Source organism: Phalangium opilio, unplaced genomic scaffold (genome assembly GCF_054372755.1).
Source record: "Phalangium opilio isolate 3A_F unplaced genomic scaffold, DU_Popi_V2 ptg000013l_1, whole genome shotgun sequence".
Lineage (NCBI taxonomy): Eukaryota > Metazoa > Arthropoda > Arachnida > Opiliones > Phalangiidae > Phalangium > Phalangium opilio.
This window is the reverse complement of record NW_028324148.1, coordinates 13,642,057-13,659,025: the sequence shown is the minus strand read 5'-3', so window position 1 is coordinate 13,659,025 and position 16,969 is coordinate 13,642,057. Positions and strand designations below refer to the sequence as shown.

The following is a 16,969-nucleotide window of genomic DNA, read 5'->3' as shown; positions in this document are numbered from 1 at the left end:
TCCCCCACACATTGCCCCCGAAATTTCCAGGTTTTCCCCCACACATTGCCCCCGAAATTTCCAGGTTTTCCCCCACACATTGCCCCCGAAATTTCCAGGTTTTCCCCCACACATTTGCGCCGAAATTTCCAGGTTTCCCCCACACATTGCCCCCGAAATTTCCAGGTTTTCCCCCACACATTGTCCCCGAATTTTCCAGGTTTTCCCCCGCACACCGTCCCCGAATTTTCCAGGTTTTCCCCCACACATTGCCCCCGAAATTTCCAGGTTTTCCCCCACACATTGCCCCCGAAATTTCCAGGTTTTCCCCCACACATTGTCCCCGAATTTTCCAGGTTTTCCCCCGCACACCGTCCCCGAAATTTCCAGGTTTTCCCCCACACATTGCCCCCGAAATTTCCAGGGTTTTCCCCCACACATTGTCCCCGAAATTTCCAGGTTTTCCCCCGAACACCGTCCCCGAAATTTCCACAGTTTACCCCGTATACTTCCCAGAAATTTCCAGGTAAAATTCCACCTAATAACTGCAGGAGTGGTTTTTTAGTTGTAGCTACCCCTTCAGAGCAAACTCAATTAAGCCTAACAAGACCATAAATTTCCCTTAGTTTTCCCTGAATTTTTATTCAAAAACGTATTTCCCCTGACATTTTTAAGTATTCCAGGTTTGTAAGAACTCTGCGTTTAAACTGAGATACGAATTAGCCTTATTCCTGATCAGCGCCAACTACCCATAGCGGTGACTTTGAGAACTACTGTAATCGGCAAGCCAATCAGATGTCGCTAAAATCTGGCAACGTCATTTTTGGTAAGACCCCGAGAGTGCCCGTCAGTGACGTCACCAGATTTTAGCGACATCTGATTGGCTTGCCGATTACAGTAGTTCTCAAAGTCGCCGCTATGGGTAGGTGGCGCTGATTAGGAATAAGGCTAATTGGGGGGAGTCTAAGAACTGATCCATTCTTTTCTCTCAAAATGGCGGAAAGCTTTAATGAATTAAAGCTACCAGTGGCCAAACAATTTTTCCTACTACTGGGATAGATCTAGCAATAGTAAAGTATGCTCTACTACAATCTCACCTTTGTTTCCTGTCCGCAATCTGGACACAGCACGCTACTTGGTTTAGGAGAAGCGTGGCTTTCCCCGCTACTCTCATTTAGAAGCTTTTCCAAGCAAGATTCGCAGAAAAAATGTAAACAAGAAAGTACTCGGGGCTGGTCATACGTTCTCTGGCAAAGGTTACACTGGTTTTCGCTCGTTAACGTTTCGCTCTTGTAATCTTCGCCACCACTTTCGGCCGCTAATTCCTCCAAGGTCCCATCAACCTCTTCGTTTTCCTCCTCCTCTTGATGAACGGGGGAATTTGCCAAAGGAGATGTCGAAGACAGAGTCAGAGTATCTTCCGAATCCATCATCGTGAACTCGCTCGACAACAACAAATAGCGTTAAATTGCGTGTAAAAATCCACTATTGTCGATTCTTTTTCACTTTTGGGCTTTGATATATTTATATATATATATTTATATATTTTAATAAAAATAATAAAATTGTATATTATGGAAAAACCTGCAATGAGAAAAAAAAGAGAGGGGCTTTTTTTAATCAGAGTTTTCTGTTTTTTGAAGTAGGGGCCCACTTTATGGGCCTAAATCATAAGTTTATTAACGAATACTCAGTCAAAAAGTTGAACATATAATAGAAGTATCATATCAGGGTTGACACGGAATTTTCAGAACCAAATTCCCTGACCTTTTTCTGAGATTTTCCCCGACCTTTTTCTGAGATTTTCCCCGACCTTTTTCTGAGATTTTCCCCGACCTTTTTCTGAGATTTTCCCCGACCTTTTTCAGAGATTTTCCCCGACCTTTTTCAGAGATTTTCCCCGACCTTTTTCAGAGATTTTCCCCGACCTTTTTCAGAGATTTTCCCCGACCTTTTTCAGAGATTTTCCCCGACCTTTTTCAGAGATTTTCCCCGACCTTTTTCAGAGATTTTCCCCGACCTTTTTCAGAGATTTTCCCCGACCTTTTTCAGAGATTTTCCCCGACCTTTTTCAGAGATTTTCCCCGACCTTTTTCAGAGATTTTCCCCGACCTTTTTCAGAGATTTTCCCCGACCTTTTTCAGAGATTTTCCCCGACCTTTTTCTGAGATTTTCCCCGACCTTTTTCTGAGATTTTCCCCGACCTTTTTCTGAGATTTTCCCCGACCTTTTTCTGAGATTTTCCCCGACCTTTTTCTGAGATTTTCCCCGACCTTTTTCCGAGATTTTCCCCGACCTTTTTCCAAGATTTTCCCCGACCCTTTTCCAAGATTTTCCCCGACCCTTTTCCAAGATTTTCCCCGACCCTTTTCCGAGATTTTCCCCGACCCTTTTCCGAGATTTTCCCCGACCCTTTTCCGAGATTTTCCCCGACCCTTTTCCGAGATTTTCCCCGACCTTTTTCCGAGATTTTCCCCGACCTTTTCCCCGACCTTTTTCCGAGATTTTCCCCGACCTTTTTCCGAGATTTTCCCCGACCTTTTTCCGAGATTTTCCCCGACCTTTTTCCGAGATTTTCCCCGACCTTTTTCCGAGATTTTCCCCGACCTTTTTCCGAGATTTTCCCCGACCTTTTTCCGAGATTTTCCCCGACCTTTTTCCGAGATTTTCCCCGACCTTTTTCCGAGATTTTCCCCTACCCTTTTCCGAGATTTTCCCCGACCCTTTTCCGAGATTTTCCCCGACCCTTTTCCGAGATTTTCCCCGACCCTTTTCTGAGATTTTCCCCGACCTTTTTCTGAGATTTTCCCCGACCTTTTTCTGAGATTTTCCCCCACCTTTTTCCGAGATTTTCCCCCACCTTTTTCCGAGATTTTCCCCGACCTTTTTCCGAGATTTTCCCCGACCTTTTTCCGAGATTTTCCCCGACCTTTTTCCGAGATTTTCCCCGACCTTTTTCTGAGATTTTCCCCCACCTTTTTCCGAGATTTTCCCCGACCTTTTTCCGAGATTTTCCCCGACCTTTTTCCGAGATTTTCCCCGACCTTTTTCCGAGATTTTCCCCGACCTTTTTCTGAGATTTTCCCCCGACCTTTTTCCGAGATTTTCCCCGACCTTTTTCCGAGATTTTCCCCCGACCTTTTTCCGAGATTTTCCCCGACCTTTTTCCGAGATTTTCCCCGACCTTTTTCCGAGATTTTCCCCCGACCTTTTTCTGAGATTTTCCCCCGACCTTTTTCTGAGATTTTCCCCGACCTTTTTCCGAGATTTTCCCCGACCTTTTTCCGAGATTTTCCCCGACCTTTTTCCGAGATTTTCCCCGACCTTTTTCCGAGATTTTCCCCGACCTTTTTCCGAGATTTTCCCCGACCTTTTTCTGAGATTTTCCCCGACCTTTTTCTGAGATTTTCCCCGACCTTTTTCTGAGATTTTCCCCGACCTTTTTCTGAGATTTTCCCCGACCTTTTTCCGAAATTTTCCCCGACCTTTTTCCGAGATTTTCCCCGACCCTTTTCCGAGATTTTCCCCGACCCTTTTCCGAGATTTTCCCCGACCCTTTTCTGAGATTTTCCCCGACCCTTTTCTGAGATTTTCCCCGACCCTTTTCTGAGATTTTCCCCGACCTTTTTCTGAGATTTTCCCCGACCTTTTTCCGAGATTTTCCCCGACCTTTTTCCGAGATTTTCCCCGACCTTTTTCCGAGATTTTCCCCGACCTTTTTCCGAGATTTTCCCCCGACCTTTTTCCGAGATTTTCCCCCGACCTTTTTCCGAGATTTTCCCCCGACCTTTTTCTGAGATTTTTCCCCGACCTTTTTCCGAGATTTTTCCCCGACCTTTTTCCGAGATTTTCCCCGACCTTTTTCCGAGATTTTCCCCGACCTTTTTCCGAGATTTTCCCCGACCTTTTTCCGAGATTTTCCCCGACCTTTTTCCGAGATTTTCCCCGACCTTTTTCCGAGATTTTCCCCGACCTTTTTCCGAGATTTTCCCCGACCTTTTTCCGAGATTTTCCCCGACCCTTTTCCGAGATTTTCCCCGACCCTTTTCCGAGATTTTCCCCGACCCTTTTCCGAGATTTTCCCCGACCCTTTTCTGAGATTTTCCCCGACCTTTTTCCGAGATTTTCCCCGACCTTTTTCCGAGATTTTCCCCGACCTTTTTCCGAGATTTTCCCCGACCTTTTTCCGAGATTTTCCCCGACCTTTTTTCCGAGATTTTCCCCGACCTTTTTCCGAGATTTTTCCCCGACCTTTTTCTGAGATTTTTCCCCGACCTTTTTCTGAGATTTTTCCCCGACCTTTTTCTGAGATTTTCCCCGACCTTATTCTGAGATTTTCCCCGACCTTATTCTGAGATTTTTCCCCGACCTTTTTCTGAGATTTTCCCCGACCTTTTTCTGAGATTTTTCCCCGACCTTATTCTGAGATTTTCCCCGACCTTTTTCTGAGATTTTCCCCGACCTTATTCTGAGATTTTCCCCGACCTTTTTCCGAGATTTTCCCCGACCCTTTTCCGAGATTTTCCCCGACCCTTTTCCGAGATTTTCCCCGACCCTTTTCCCGAGATTTTCCCCGACCTTTTTCCGAGATTTTCCCCGACCTTTTTCCGAGATTTTCCCCGACCTTTTTCTGAGATTTTCCCCTGACCTTTTTCTGAGGATTTTCCCCGACCTTTTTCAGAGATTTTCCCTGACCTTTTTAGGCCGAAAGTGTAAATGTTTACAGCATGTTTCAAGTGCTTATAATTAAATAAAATCGATCTACATTAAGTTTTCCAGTGTATTTGTTGCACCAAAATGAATAAGAAACATTTTAACTATAAATAACAGTCTGAGAGATTTTTTTAGAGAGGATTTACTTTGTAAAAACAATTCTAGACAGCATTTTTAAGGATTGCTCTAGAGTTTTCTGTCTTAAGAGACGAGATGAGGAGAAACTTTCACTCTTTCAATTAAGTCTTATCCCCAGAAATTTTACCCACTAAAATCAAATTCCCTGACTTTGCTGAAACTTTTAAAATTCCCTGACATTTTCGGCCCATTATTAAATTCCGTGACTTTTCCAGGTTTTCCCTGACCCGTGGCAACACTGCATATACTGCTAGGGTTCGGACGAAATTTTTATATTGAAAATCCCCAACTTTTCCATCTTATCCTTGACCAAATTTTCGCAATATCCCCGACTATTTTAAGGACGTGTTTACCAAAGCCCACTTCATAATGACACCTGACCCCACATTTAGCATTCAATGCTTGAAGCAATCATGGATGGTTTTACATACCAAACGAAATCCCAGACATATCCCCGACTTTTTAGGAAGAAACTTAAAATCCCTGACGTTCCCCCATTTCCCAAAATCCCCGACCTGTCCGTAGGAACCCTGATATTCTCAGGTTTTCCTTATGGCCAGTTAAAACGTCCTGGGAAAAAGTTATTTTCCCCAATAGCGGACCAGTATTAAGCTATTCCTTTCCAAAAGAAAGAAAAGGGGCGTTTTATCATTTTGGACTTTTAGTTACGGACTATTTTTTCAAGTTTTACTTTTATTTATGGAAAAATGTATGCGCGCCGCACACAATATAAAACTATTACTAAAATTAACTGTCAATAAATAAATTTTCATTTTAAATTAACTCTCAATAGGGACTCGGCAATTTGGGCGTAAATCCGCCTCCATCGCCATTATGGCAGGTTTTTTTTACAGAATAGGGAGCTAACAGTTCGGATCCTAAAACGTCACACCCTTCTATCTCTTACTGGAGTTTCATCCCCCTAACGGTTGGAAACAGTATTCTACGCGGAAAAATGCCAACCAGAGAGGGGCTGCGTGACGTCAGACTATCTCTTCCCCCTAGCCAGTTGTTAGCTCCCTATGAAAGCTACATAAGCCCCTCCTCCAGGTAAGTTTTTAGCACTAGTGGAAGGTAGCCTGACGTTTCATGACGTAGTAATGATAAGTCCCTAAATAGTTGCCTCATGAATATGTTGTACTGAGAGGGGAGGAGCTACGGGAACGTGACGTCTATATTCATGGTCTAAATTGTAAATCCTTGAGTTGACGACTTCCAATATGGTCGCCCAAAACCGAGGGAAGAGATAGGAGGGTGTGACGTCACGAAAAAGTTTGTGGTAGCAGACTATATTAATTACTAACTGAAAGCTTTCTTATTGCGACCTTCAGTTCACATAATGTTAATACTGAATAGCCAACCAAGGCTTAAGGTGCAGGCTCAAAATACTAAGCCTAACACTGATTTCAGTAATTAAGCTTTATAAAGGTGATTTTCAGGATTTACATCTTCCCATTTCCACCAAAATGGCGTCGAAGATTGCAGAGTGTAAGGCTAGTCAGGGAATGCGTCTGATTGGCTAAGCTGGCCCTGACGCTTTAGTAGATTTTTTTACGCCTTTGTCCACTCACCATTGTTATTGTAAATCATGTGAATACAATGAAAGGAACGGCCCACCCTGGACCAAGATGCTTAGGTCAAAGATAACTCAAAATTCTGGCAGGATTCATACTAATATTGGAAAACCAATTTCCCTGAGCTTTCCAGGGTTTTCAACATTTATCTCCCTGAGATTTCCAGGTTTTTTCCCATTTATCTCCCTGAGCTATCCAGGTTTTTCCCCCATTTATCTCCGTGAATTTTCCAGGGTTTTTTCCCCATTTATTTCCCAGAGTTTTCCAGTTTTTTTCAATTTATTTCCCCGAGCTTTCCAGGTATTTTCCACCCCTTTATTTCCCGAGTTTTCCAGGTTTTTCCTCATTTATTTCGCAGTTTTCCAGGTTTCTTCCCCATTTATATCCCTAAGTTTCCCGGGTTTTTCCCTAAGTTTCCCAGGTTTTTCCCTAAGTTTCCCACGTTTTTCCCTAAGTTTCCCACGTTTTTCCCTAAGTTTCCCACGTTTTTCCCTAAGTTTCCCACGTTCTTCCCTAAGTTTCCCACGTTTTTCCCTAAGTTTCCCATGTTTTTCCCTAAGTTTCCCATGTTTTTCCCTAAGTTTCCCAGGTTTCTTTCCTATTTATTTCTCTGAGATTTCCAGGTTTTTTTCCCATAACAATGGGAGTGGGTTTTTATATAGTTGAAGCAACCCCTTCAGAGCAAACTTACAAAAACCTTAATTTTACTGAAAATTCTAAATTTCCCTTAGTTTTTTCACATTTTTGTAAACTCATTTATTTCCCTGAGTTTTCCAGGTTTGTATGAACCCAGGTTTTTATAATCATTAAATTAAACAAGGAAAACTAAATTTAACAATAAACAATTAAGCCTTCTAATATCCAGACCTACATATTTTCGCCAAATTTTCCAGGTTTACGTCCACCTAACTTGTCCAAAACATTCATAGACAACTACTAATTTCTAAAATAAAATATTTCCTCAGTTATTTCTCATTTAAATGAAATAGATATTGAACTTTGTCATATAAAGAAGAGGGTACAAAAAATATTTATCTATCACTCCCTGAAATATCTTAAAATCTCCAAAACAAAAAGCTTTATTTCAAATCTTTTTTTTTTTGCTAAAAGTGGAAAACAAGATTTGGACCCCCAAGTGGAAGTGGTAGACAACTCATCATTGACCTTGACCTCAAGAAGAATACATGATAAAAATAAATAACCCAAACACACCAAGAAACTAATGCTAAAAATTGTTTTTCTCAGCCTGGGAATTCAGGGAATCAGGGTTTTTCCCAAATCAGCAAAATAAAGACATCTACTTTGGCTAAGATATTTTTCTTTTATTACAGCTACTAGGTTGAGTTTTTATTGAAATTTTTGGATTAAAAATAGGCCTAGTTGGCCATTTTTAGACCTTAAATAGACATCTACTTCAAAGCAGTGTTGCCAGACCCTATGAGAGTCAAGTTAATCAAGTACTAATTGAAACTCTCTCTGCTGATAAATGGCCTGTCAAAACTGGGGTGAAAACAATGTCCATAAAACATTGTTCATTAAAGTAATTAACTTAAACTTTATAGCAGATTGGATGGTGTTAAATAATTGCTGTTTTACAAGCTCCTATTAGTATATTTGTACAAGTACAAAATCTAAAAACATGCCTTAAACCTTTGCTGATTTCAGCAACAATCAAAAACCATTAGCCTCAATACATTCTCTTAAACACTGTGTATAATTTCACCAAAACCCACAATAATTTCACAAAACAATTTTTTAGAATTAGAGAACTTAAACTCACCACTTAATTACAAAAATTATCATTAAGTTAAGCCTTATTTGTTAAGCACTTATAAACAAAATGAAGCATCAGAAATATAAGTTCTACCTTTGTAACTAAAACGTTTAGAAAATTAATGATTACTAAGCGCTTTTCGCAAGCCGATTTTTTAACAAAGCTCTGAATAAATCACAGTTAAAAAGATCATATCATTCTGCTTTTTGCTAAGCCTAAAAAAAATCATTGTTTTCCAAGGTGAAACCAACCAAAAGACCGGAACGAAATTGCGCGCAAAACCATGGTCTTTGGTCACTCAGTATTCGCAAAATGGTTGTTCTAAGCCTTGGCCACACAAAGCCCCTTCCTATTCCTAAGCCTATTCTTAAGTACCTTTACCCTAGGCCTTATTATTACCTTCGAACTTGGCTTTCTGCGATGCATTTTACCGCGTTTAATGGTATTAAAATAAAGCTTACCTGTAAATTAAAGTAGATTATTTAATACGGTTGAGTTTTGATCACCGCATCGTTAAAATAGCGACAAAAATTTGGGCCTAAAAGCGTCGCCTTTCGTCCGCCTACCAAGGTTCGCCATCAAGCTTTGCGATTACACAATGAACAGAAAAAAGTTGAAGTTTCCATGGAGTATCAATACATTTGGTTATCAGGAGAAGTAAGAGTTTAGTTGCAAAAGTGAAACCGATGGTGCAGGGGGATAAGATTTTTTTTTTTCATTTTAAACGAAATTAATTCATTTAAATTCAATGATATTTAATTTTTTATATTATAATATATTTTAGAAATTAAATAAAATTTAATTAGCACAGTTTTATTCATGGAACTTATTATCGAAAGTAGCAGACGATAGTTTCTTAAACATGGAACAAAGCATAGCCCACTCGATCATGCGTTCACTGAGCAATCTAATGATTCTACAGCAGTCTTGGAAATAAGGATTTTTTTGAAACTAGTCCTCGGGACCAGTGACCCCCAGCGTCTACAATATTAAACTGGTCCTTGGGACCAGTGACCCCATCCCTAATTTATTTTTTACTAATCCTATTGAAAAATTAAGAGACGCACAGCCCATTCAATCGGGCTATAGATGCAAAAATTATGTCAAAAATCAGAGTTAACTCCGTCATTGGGGGGAACACCGTTTTTTGGTCCTAATTTTGAAAATACTGGTTGAAATCTCTTGAAATTTTAATGAGATTTGCAAAATAATGTTTGGTATTTTTGTGCAAAGTTGTAACAACATTAAAACGAAAATGAACCATAATTTAATGGCTTAGTCTCAAACAGTTTAAATTTGTTTCCTTCAGCTTCACTGGTTCGAGTCTCTTGAAATTTTAGTGAAAGGCATATTTAAAGGTTTTAAATTATTGTGGAAAATTTCAAACTTTTAAAACGAATAGTCCTTTTCCTAAAATTTCCCTAAGGTTGTAGGATTATGCACAAGCACAATTTTAATGAATTTTTTGGAAGTGAATTGTTTCTTTGAAAACTTTGAAACTTTGCATCATAACTTAAAACCGTTCAATGTGCCTCTCACTAAAATTTCAAGAGATTCGAACAAGTGAAACGGAAAAACTTATTAAACCGTTCCAAGACCAAGCCCTTTAAGTAGGGCTAATTTTCGTTCTAATATTTATACAAAAAAACTATAGAAGGGAAACTTTTTAAAATTTCCAAATCATAGCAAACGTTGTTTTGCACATCACTTTAAAATTTCAAGAGGTTTGCACCAGTAGTTTCAAAATTAGGGCAAAATAACTGTGTTCCTCCCATAGCCGGTCATGTTAAAAGCTGGCTCCTTGGATTTTTCGAGCGAAAAAGCTCATAATTACCAACACGCGCTTTTACATAGGAAAAACCTTGTGTGAAGCCAAAGCGTGATCGAGTGGGCTGTGGTTGTAGCAAGGAAGGCAACATAGGCAAGAATGAGAAAATGTCAAGGCTAGGAGACTATATCCATGGAGTAGAAATTTATAATGACTAGAATTTTTAAACTGGTCCCTCCTGAATTTTCATAAAAATTCTCAATTAATAAACTGGTCCCAAGGACCAGTAACCCCCGGATTTTGAATAAAAAAACTGGTCCGAGCAATTAATAAACTGGTTTTTGACCTGTGGACCTGTGCTATTTCCAAGACTGTTCTACAGTATAAGACAGTTAATGGGATATAATTCCCCATTTCTTTTACAACGCAGGATTTATGTTAAATAAATTCGTTCAACTAATAACTTTACTACTATCAAACATGAACGAAATAGTGAAGAATCCAGGACTTAACAGCCGTGCCTTTGCACGTACAAACCGAGAAATTCACTAGTTGTAACAACAAGGGGGTGGAAAAATAGGCGGAGGGGATGGAAGTTTGAGAGAGAGAAAAAAAATTGGGGACAAATTGAAGCAGTTATTTCCGATTTTGCTAAAGCCATCTGTGGGTGAACTTTTGAAGTCGAGTGGCGTTAAACGTTACCACTGGTTCACTCTTCTACTAATTAATGGAATATGGCCGTTATTTAATTAAAATGGTTAAGAATGGTACGGAAAGAAATTCCGTACCGTAACAGTGATAATCGGTATTTACATCTTACATCATTCCTCCCTGTTTACATAAACCTTCATGTATGCCGCCATAGATAGCCACCCTTTCACGTGACCTTTAATTTCGTCCCTAAAATGACGTAGTTCCGCTAGAGCGAATTTGTTTCGACAGGGGGCAATAGCAGTTGCTTGTTTCACATAGTGGACGAGTTTTTCGCTAAAGGCATCAGGGATAAGGGAGTCAGATGGATTGGAAATGGTGATGGGCGACCTGCGGCACCATATCTCTCCCAGTGTACCTCGCGCACGCCCCTACCTTTCCGTAGGCGATTGCTAAGTGCTGCCGCGTAGCGCCATTTTATTTGAATGAGAACTAGCTTCTATTTTTGAGATAGAGGGAGCGTCCTTTACAATTTCGACCGGCACGACCCTACCTAACCGCTGGGGATGATGGGAGGACTATGGTGCCGTAGGTGGGGGTACAAAGGCAACGCTTAAGGTATGGGGGTTTCCACTCCATTACTCTCTCCTTCAAGAAGGCATGTCCTGGATTGTTCATGATCAAAATAAGAGACAATTTTATAAAAATACACATTTTTATAAGTTGGCCTACGTTTCAGGCCTGTTTAATACAAAATTATACAAAATTGTATAAAAACAATTTCGTAAAATTAATTCGAATTGAAAATTTAAACTTAACAAATTTTCACAGAATTTCATTTAAAAAAATGAATTTAATTAAACTAATTCTAATAAATATATTTTCTCTTAAAAAAATCACAATTTTCGTAAACTTAGTACGAGAAAAAACAAGATAGAACTGACTCAGGGAACCTTTATTATGTTTGAGAAGTGGGCGTGTAATCTACTTTGGCCATGATGACGTCAATAAAGCGTTAAGATTTAAGCTCCTCCCATATTTGAAGTATCATCGTAGCACCATAAAGATTCCCAGCGTCCCTTCTATAAGTAACGCCTTAGCTTAGATACATTGCATTATTGTCTAAAATAAGAAATATAAATTGTTGATTGTCATTTATTGTTGCTCCCAATTAGAAGTTATCACTCGACTCCGTAGTTTTTGGGGTCCGTGTGTTTTCCTTGAAGTTTACAAACGATGTCTTGTTCCCTTCTCCACGTTTTTAAAGCGTGACACGTGACGAAGAAAACACCCAAAATGAACAACAGGTTCAAAGCACCAATGGCGATGAAAACGAACAGCATGTACATCAGGCTGTTGTCAATGTTCGTAAGTTGAGTTGATAATCCATCTATGCTCTGAAATTACGCAAAACATGTTTCAAGTTAGGACTATGGGTCACAGAATTACAGTGTTCGAATGCAAAAAACCCAGTCCAAAAAACCAAGGGTTTTATTGAGTTTTTACCCACGATAAATTCCCAAGGGTTTTATTGAGTTTTTACCCACGATAAATTCCCAAGGGTTTTATTGAGTTTTTACCCACGATAAATTCCCAAGGGTTTTATTGAGTTTTTACCCACGATAAATTCCCAAGGGTTTTATTGAGTTTTTACCCACGATAAAATCCCAAGGGTTTTATTGAGTTTTTACCCACGATAAATTCCCAAGGGTTTTATTGAGTTTTTACCCACGGTAAATTCCCAGGGGTTTTATTGAGTTTTTACCCACGATAAATTCCCAAGGGTTTTATTGAGATTTTACCCACGATAAAATCCCAAGGATTTAATTGAGTTTTTACCCACGATAAAATCCCAAGGGTTTTATTGAGTTTTTACCCACGATAAAATCCCGCAGGTTTTATTGACTTTTTACCCACGATAAAATCCCAAGGGTTTTTGTTGAGTTTTTACCCACGATAAAATCCCAAGGGTTTTATTGAGTTTTTACCCACGATATAATCCCAAGGGTTTTATTGAGTTTTTACCCACGATAAAATCCCAAGGGTTTTATTGAGTTTTTACCCACGATAAAACCTCGCGCGTTTTATTGGGTTTTTACCCTTCATAAAAACCCCACGTCTTATATTGGATTTTTACCCACTATAAAAAAGCAACGTATTTTATTGGGTTTTTACCCACCATAAAAATAAACCTAGATCACTAAATACGTCAGCTTTGATTAATTTAAATGTTAAAATAATTTCTTTTAAAAGATCTAGTTAAAGATATTTATTTTTTAAAATTCAAAAGTATTATTTAATAATATTTATTCGTAATAATAAAGCAATTTAAGATTTTTCATTATGATTAAGCAATGACTTTTCAATGACAATTACTAAAATTCACGCAACTGCTAAATATAAACAAAACTCCAATAAAACCCGACTTGGTGTTAATTTACTTTACCTTTCTATTACATTTAAACAATATTCAAATTTCTTTCCATTTCAATTCAATTAATTTTAAATTTAAATACCTGAGATAAACAACCGACTACAGTTTGGCACACGTCTTTTTGAATACCATTAATCATCCGAAAAAATGGTAAATCCATATTACTGTTACGTTTTCAGCACAATTTTCATATCAACATAAAGCAACTAAAGTTCTAAATTACAGCAAAGTCTAATCATTTAAAATAAAATAAAAGCATCTAAAATAACTTTTAAGCTAAAATCCATAAAAGAGCCACGTTATCTTCGAGGCGAGCACCTTAACCATGGTAGACGTCGTCTTACGTAAAAGTAATTCACCGTGAACTTGTGCTTCTATATTTATCCCAAAAGTTTTTCAGAATTTCGAATTTTTTTCCCTAGCATAGATAATGAAAGAATGCAGCCAAATGGAAAGAGAATTATTAATTTCCGCATTTTGATTATCGCAGTCTTGAAAATATCCAAGAAAACCGGTCTTTTTCAATGAAAAATAACTTAATGAAAGTGCCCATGTTCTTAGGTGTATAATTTGGTTAAAATGACTAATCCTTAAATGATTACCTGTGAATCATCTTTACAATAGATATAACATGTCCATTAAAATTAGGCTTAAGTGTTATCTTTCGTTAAGCAAAAATCGTTTTGTATTTCCTTTTAAATTGATGTTGACGTCATAGGTAACCATGCGCGTCGGCTTTAGAACTAAACATCCAAGGTCAAGTTCAATCGCTCTACTTTCATATGATGTTTAATATTACGTATTGCTACGCCTTAGCTTTCCCTACAGCGTCTGAGGACGTGAGGGTAATCACTATGAGATTTCCTGTATGTACACTGATATTCATATTTATTTCAGAAACTCTGTTGTTTGTTCTTTAAAATCAACTCAGTCACAATTCGTTAATTGTTTTGCTTGCTTGATATCAGTAACACCAAAAGTTCATGGATTAAAACAAAAGTATACTTCATTGAAGCTTGCTCGCGCCGCCGCCGCCTAATACGAGAAACCCCCTTTAACTCTCATAATAGTGTCGACCCCCTCGCTCTTCACGACCGTAGCACAGGGAACATGCGTAAATAGGCTCATATAGTAGCAGATACTAACTCTATTACCAAGAATTAACGTTTGGATCGATACCATGGAGTACTATTTTTTATGAAACCTTTGATCTCTAAAGACCTCTTCTCTTATATTTTTGGTTTGTGTAGAGGCTTCTACAACAAAAGGTTGGGAACTGAGAATGAAGTTCACTTTTAGTTATTATCTATAAACGTTTGGTAACACAGGGAAATTAAGGTCCGTTGGATGTGGTTTGGTTCAGTTCTTCTCGAAGTAGGGACGGATGTGGCGAACCCTTTGTCCTTAAGCCTGTTAAGAACGTGCTATTATTGACCCTTAGCACATTACAATTGACCCCAAATTGGGCATAATTTTATTGAATTCGAAAGTTTAGAAAAGCTAGTTTCTAATAAACAACATCAGCAGATATTTATTACTGGTGGGCCGAGAGTTTTTAGGGTCTAGTGTGTCTTCGTAGACAGGAATCTATTTCAGGTTTGCAGTTCCTCAACTCCACCCACAGGCAAGAAGACTGGGTGCTAAGCTAGGGTGTTATAATTAGCAACGCCAAGGAATTAGGACAGAATTTTCAAACATTTCGCGTAACCCTTTTAGTACAATCAATTACACAGTTTAAAATATCCGGAACCAAATTTTTCTAATTGTGGGTTATTGCTTTACAAGCTGTCTGGAATCGCGTTACGTTCATTGAAGCGAGAAATACGTATATTTTTGAAACACAATTTAGGTAGTTTCGAGTCACTGGGACACTTGCGGTTGTAGTTAGTTAGAACCTTAATTTACTTTGAATTTAATAGGAAAATAATATTAAATACCCTTTCTAGACCGATTCCAATGTGATAACAAACTATAGATATTTAAATGCTAGAAATTAATGGTTATAGCTGATTGATTTCTTTAATTAGGTACTCAAAATTTCAAGGACCGATTGTGAAGAATTAACGTTTTTCGCATTGCTAAATGATTTTGAAAAACTTAATAATTTTTTAACATATATGAAATTTCAAATTATTAAGAAAAAGTATTTTTAATTGATGGAATTTTTGGGGACACATTAGGTGTCAAACTGACCCTAATTAATTTGCTTTAATTACTAAAATGATTAGAGCAATTCAAAGGTTAGTTGCTTTCGTTTTCAATATAATCAACGATCCCATATAATATTTTAAAAATGATTGTAAGTTAGTGCCGCTTTCACTGTTCAGTGGGTTGCTGTTTTCTAAACTAAACAGTACTATTTTATTGGACCAAACTTCGAATTAATGATATTTCAATGCATCTTTAATTATCACTCCAGCTTAGTTACTCTGTGCAAAAAGCCAATGAAAAACGAATAAGTTTGCTAGGGCTATATTTTAAGTTAAAAGAGTTTCCGATAATAGACGAACTTGACCAAGGCTTAAACTCAACTTGTTATTCAATATTTTTAAAATTTCCCGGGATTTATCAACCTTTCCTAGAGAGTCTAAAGTTGTCTACTTCTTTGTGTAATGAACTTAAAATGTTGTGGTTTATAATTACACGTATCAAAAATTATGGAACAAACATGCAATTCCATAACTTTTAGGCATAACATTTTTAAAATTCCCTGAAATTTCAAGCCCATTTAAAAAACCCTTGACTTTTTCCCCATTTTAATGAATTTTCAAAGGATTACCGTATACTATGACAACTCCATCCAAATACATTCAAATTCTTTAAGCAAAATTAACTAACACAAACCATTTTTCATAGCACTTATGACTTTGTTAATAATTTAAGTACATTTAAATCAAAACTTCCAAGAACAGACGTCGTACCTTTGTTACGCAATTTAGGGTCACTTCGCAGTTAATAACCTCTCTACTGACTGCACCCAGCAATCTTGTGAATTCGGCCATTTCACGAAATCGGTGGTACGAATTGTAGAATACTTAACTTCAAGCGAACATTTATTTAAATCACTTTTGATTCGAATATAATTTTAGTTGTTGAATTAAAAGTTTCTAAACTATATTTAAATGTAGAGTTTTAAACAAGTATCGCTATACAAAAACGATACAACTGAACGCGTGTTTGAAAACGGAATTGAAGCGTACGAATGATCAGATATGCTACTAGAGCTGTATTCGTTAACTGACTTTTTTTACCTTGGGGCGAGTTTACGGGAAATTTTCAAAACATTATTTTTGATTATTTATGTCGAAAGGCCAAAACAGGTTCTTAGAAAATTTGAGGGTTTTAATCATAGATATAAGAAGTACTATACTTCGTAATCAAAATACTTTTCATTTGTAGTAAAAGCAGGGTGTTATTTTTCTCATAGGGTTTATAAGATATGTTCCTTCCATAAGTATGACCTATACTTCGTAATGCTGGAGACTTACAGCTCGAGCTAGTTCTAGCAGAACGATAAGCGAGAATAGGCCTTTACATAAAATCCGTATGTTGCCGGGGGAAAAAGCAGAGACGAAGGCTATTCTTCCCTCCCGCGAAAAGAAAATGTTGCCGGGGGAAGAAGCAGAGATGAAGGGCGTTCGTACCCTCCCGCGAAATAATTTATAGAAAGGCCTATTGAAATCATACACTCGGTGGTTAATTTTGCAGGACTTCCATCTAGGTCCAATTTAGTCTGCATTACTAAGCTTTTGACAGCGCCTCACCAGGCGTCGCTTTACCTCGAATCTATGACCTACGTCACTCACTTCATGACACGCTCCAGTTTGAAACCAGAGACAAACTTATGGATGGAACATATCTTATGAACGTATGATTTTGTTAATGACAAATGGGGATATCAGAATGGTATTCATTGTTGTGGATGAAAAATTACGCAG

The 16,969-nt window shown here is 38.1% G+C and overlaps 1 protein-coding gene and 1 long non-coding RNA gene across 7 annotated transcripts in view; both read right to left on the bottom strand.

The window, feature by feature from the left end:
- Positions 1 to 8,795, bottom strand: part of mei-P26 (E3 ubiquitin-protein ligase meiotic P26) — a 38,947-nt gene extending 30,152 nt beyond the window's left edge. For 5 of the 6 annotated variants that reach the window (XR_016381349.1, XR_016381350.1, XR_016381351.1 and 2 more), the window contains exons 1-2: positions 8,640 to 8,795; positions 1,077 to 1,563 (exon numbers count right to left, since the gene is read on the bottom strand). Coding sequence is in view for 2 of the 6 variants with exons in the window: in XM_089864698.1 (XP_089720824.1) it covers positions 1,077 to 1,412 (336 nt within the window). In the remaining 4 variants the exon portion in view is untranslated. Of the gene's footprint in view, positions 1 to 1,076; positions 1,564 to 8,184; positions 8,521 to 8,639 lie in introns of those variants that run through there. The other variant, XM_089864699.1, reaches the window with a different exon arrangement.
- A 2,851-nt stretch (positions 8,796 to 11,646) lies between these two features.
- LOC149709339 (uncharacterized) lies at positions 11,647 to 16,258 on the bottom strand. The gene is made up of 2 exons (XR_016380300.1): positions 15,953 to 16,258; positions 11,647 to 11,994 (listed from the first exon to the last, which is right to left on the bottom strand). It is a non-coding gene; the product is annotated as an uncharacterized LOC149709339 (long non-coding RNA).
- Between the last annotated feature and the right edge of the window lie 711 nt (positions 16,259 to 16,969).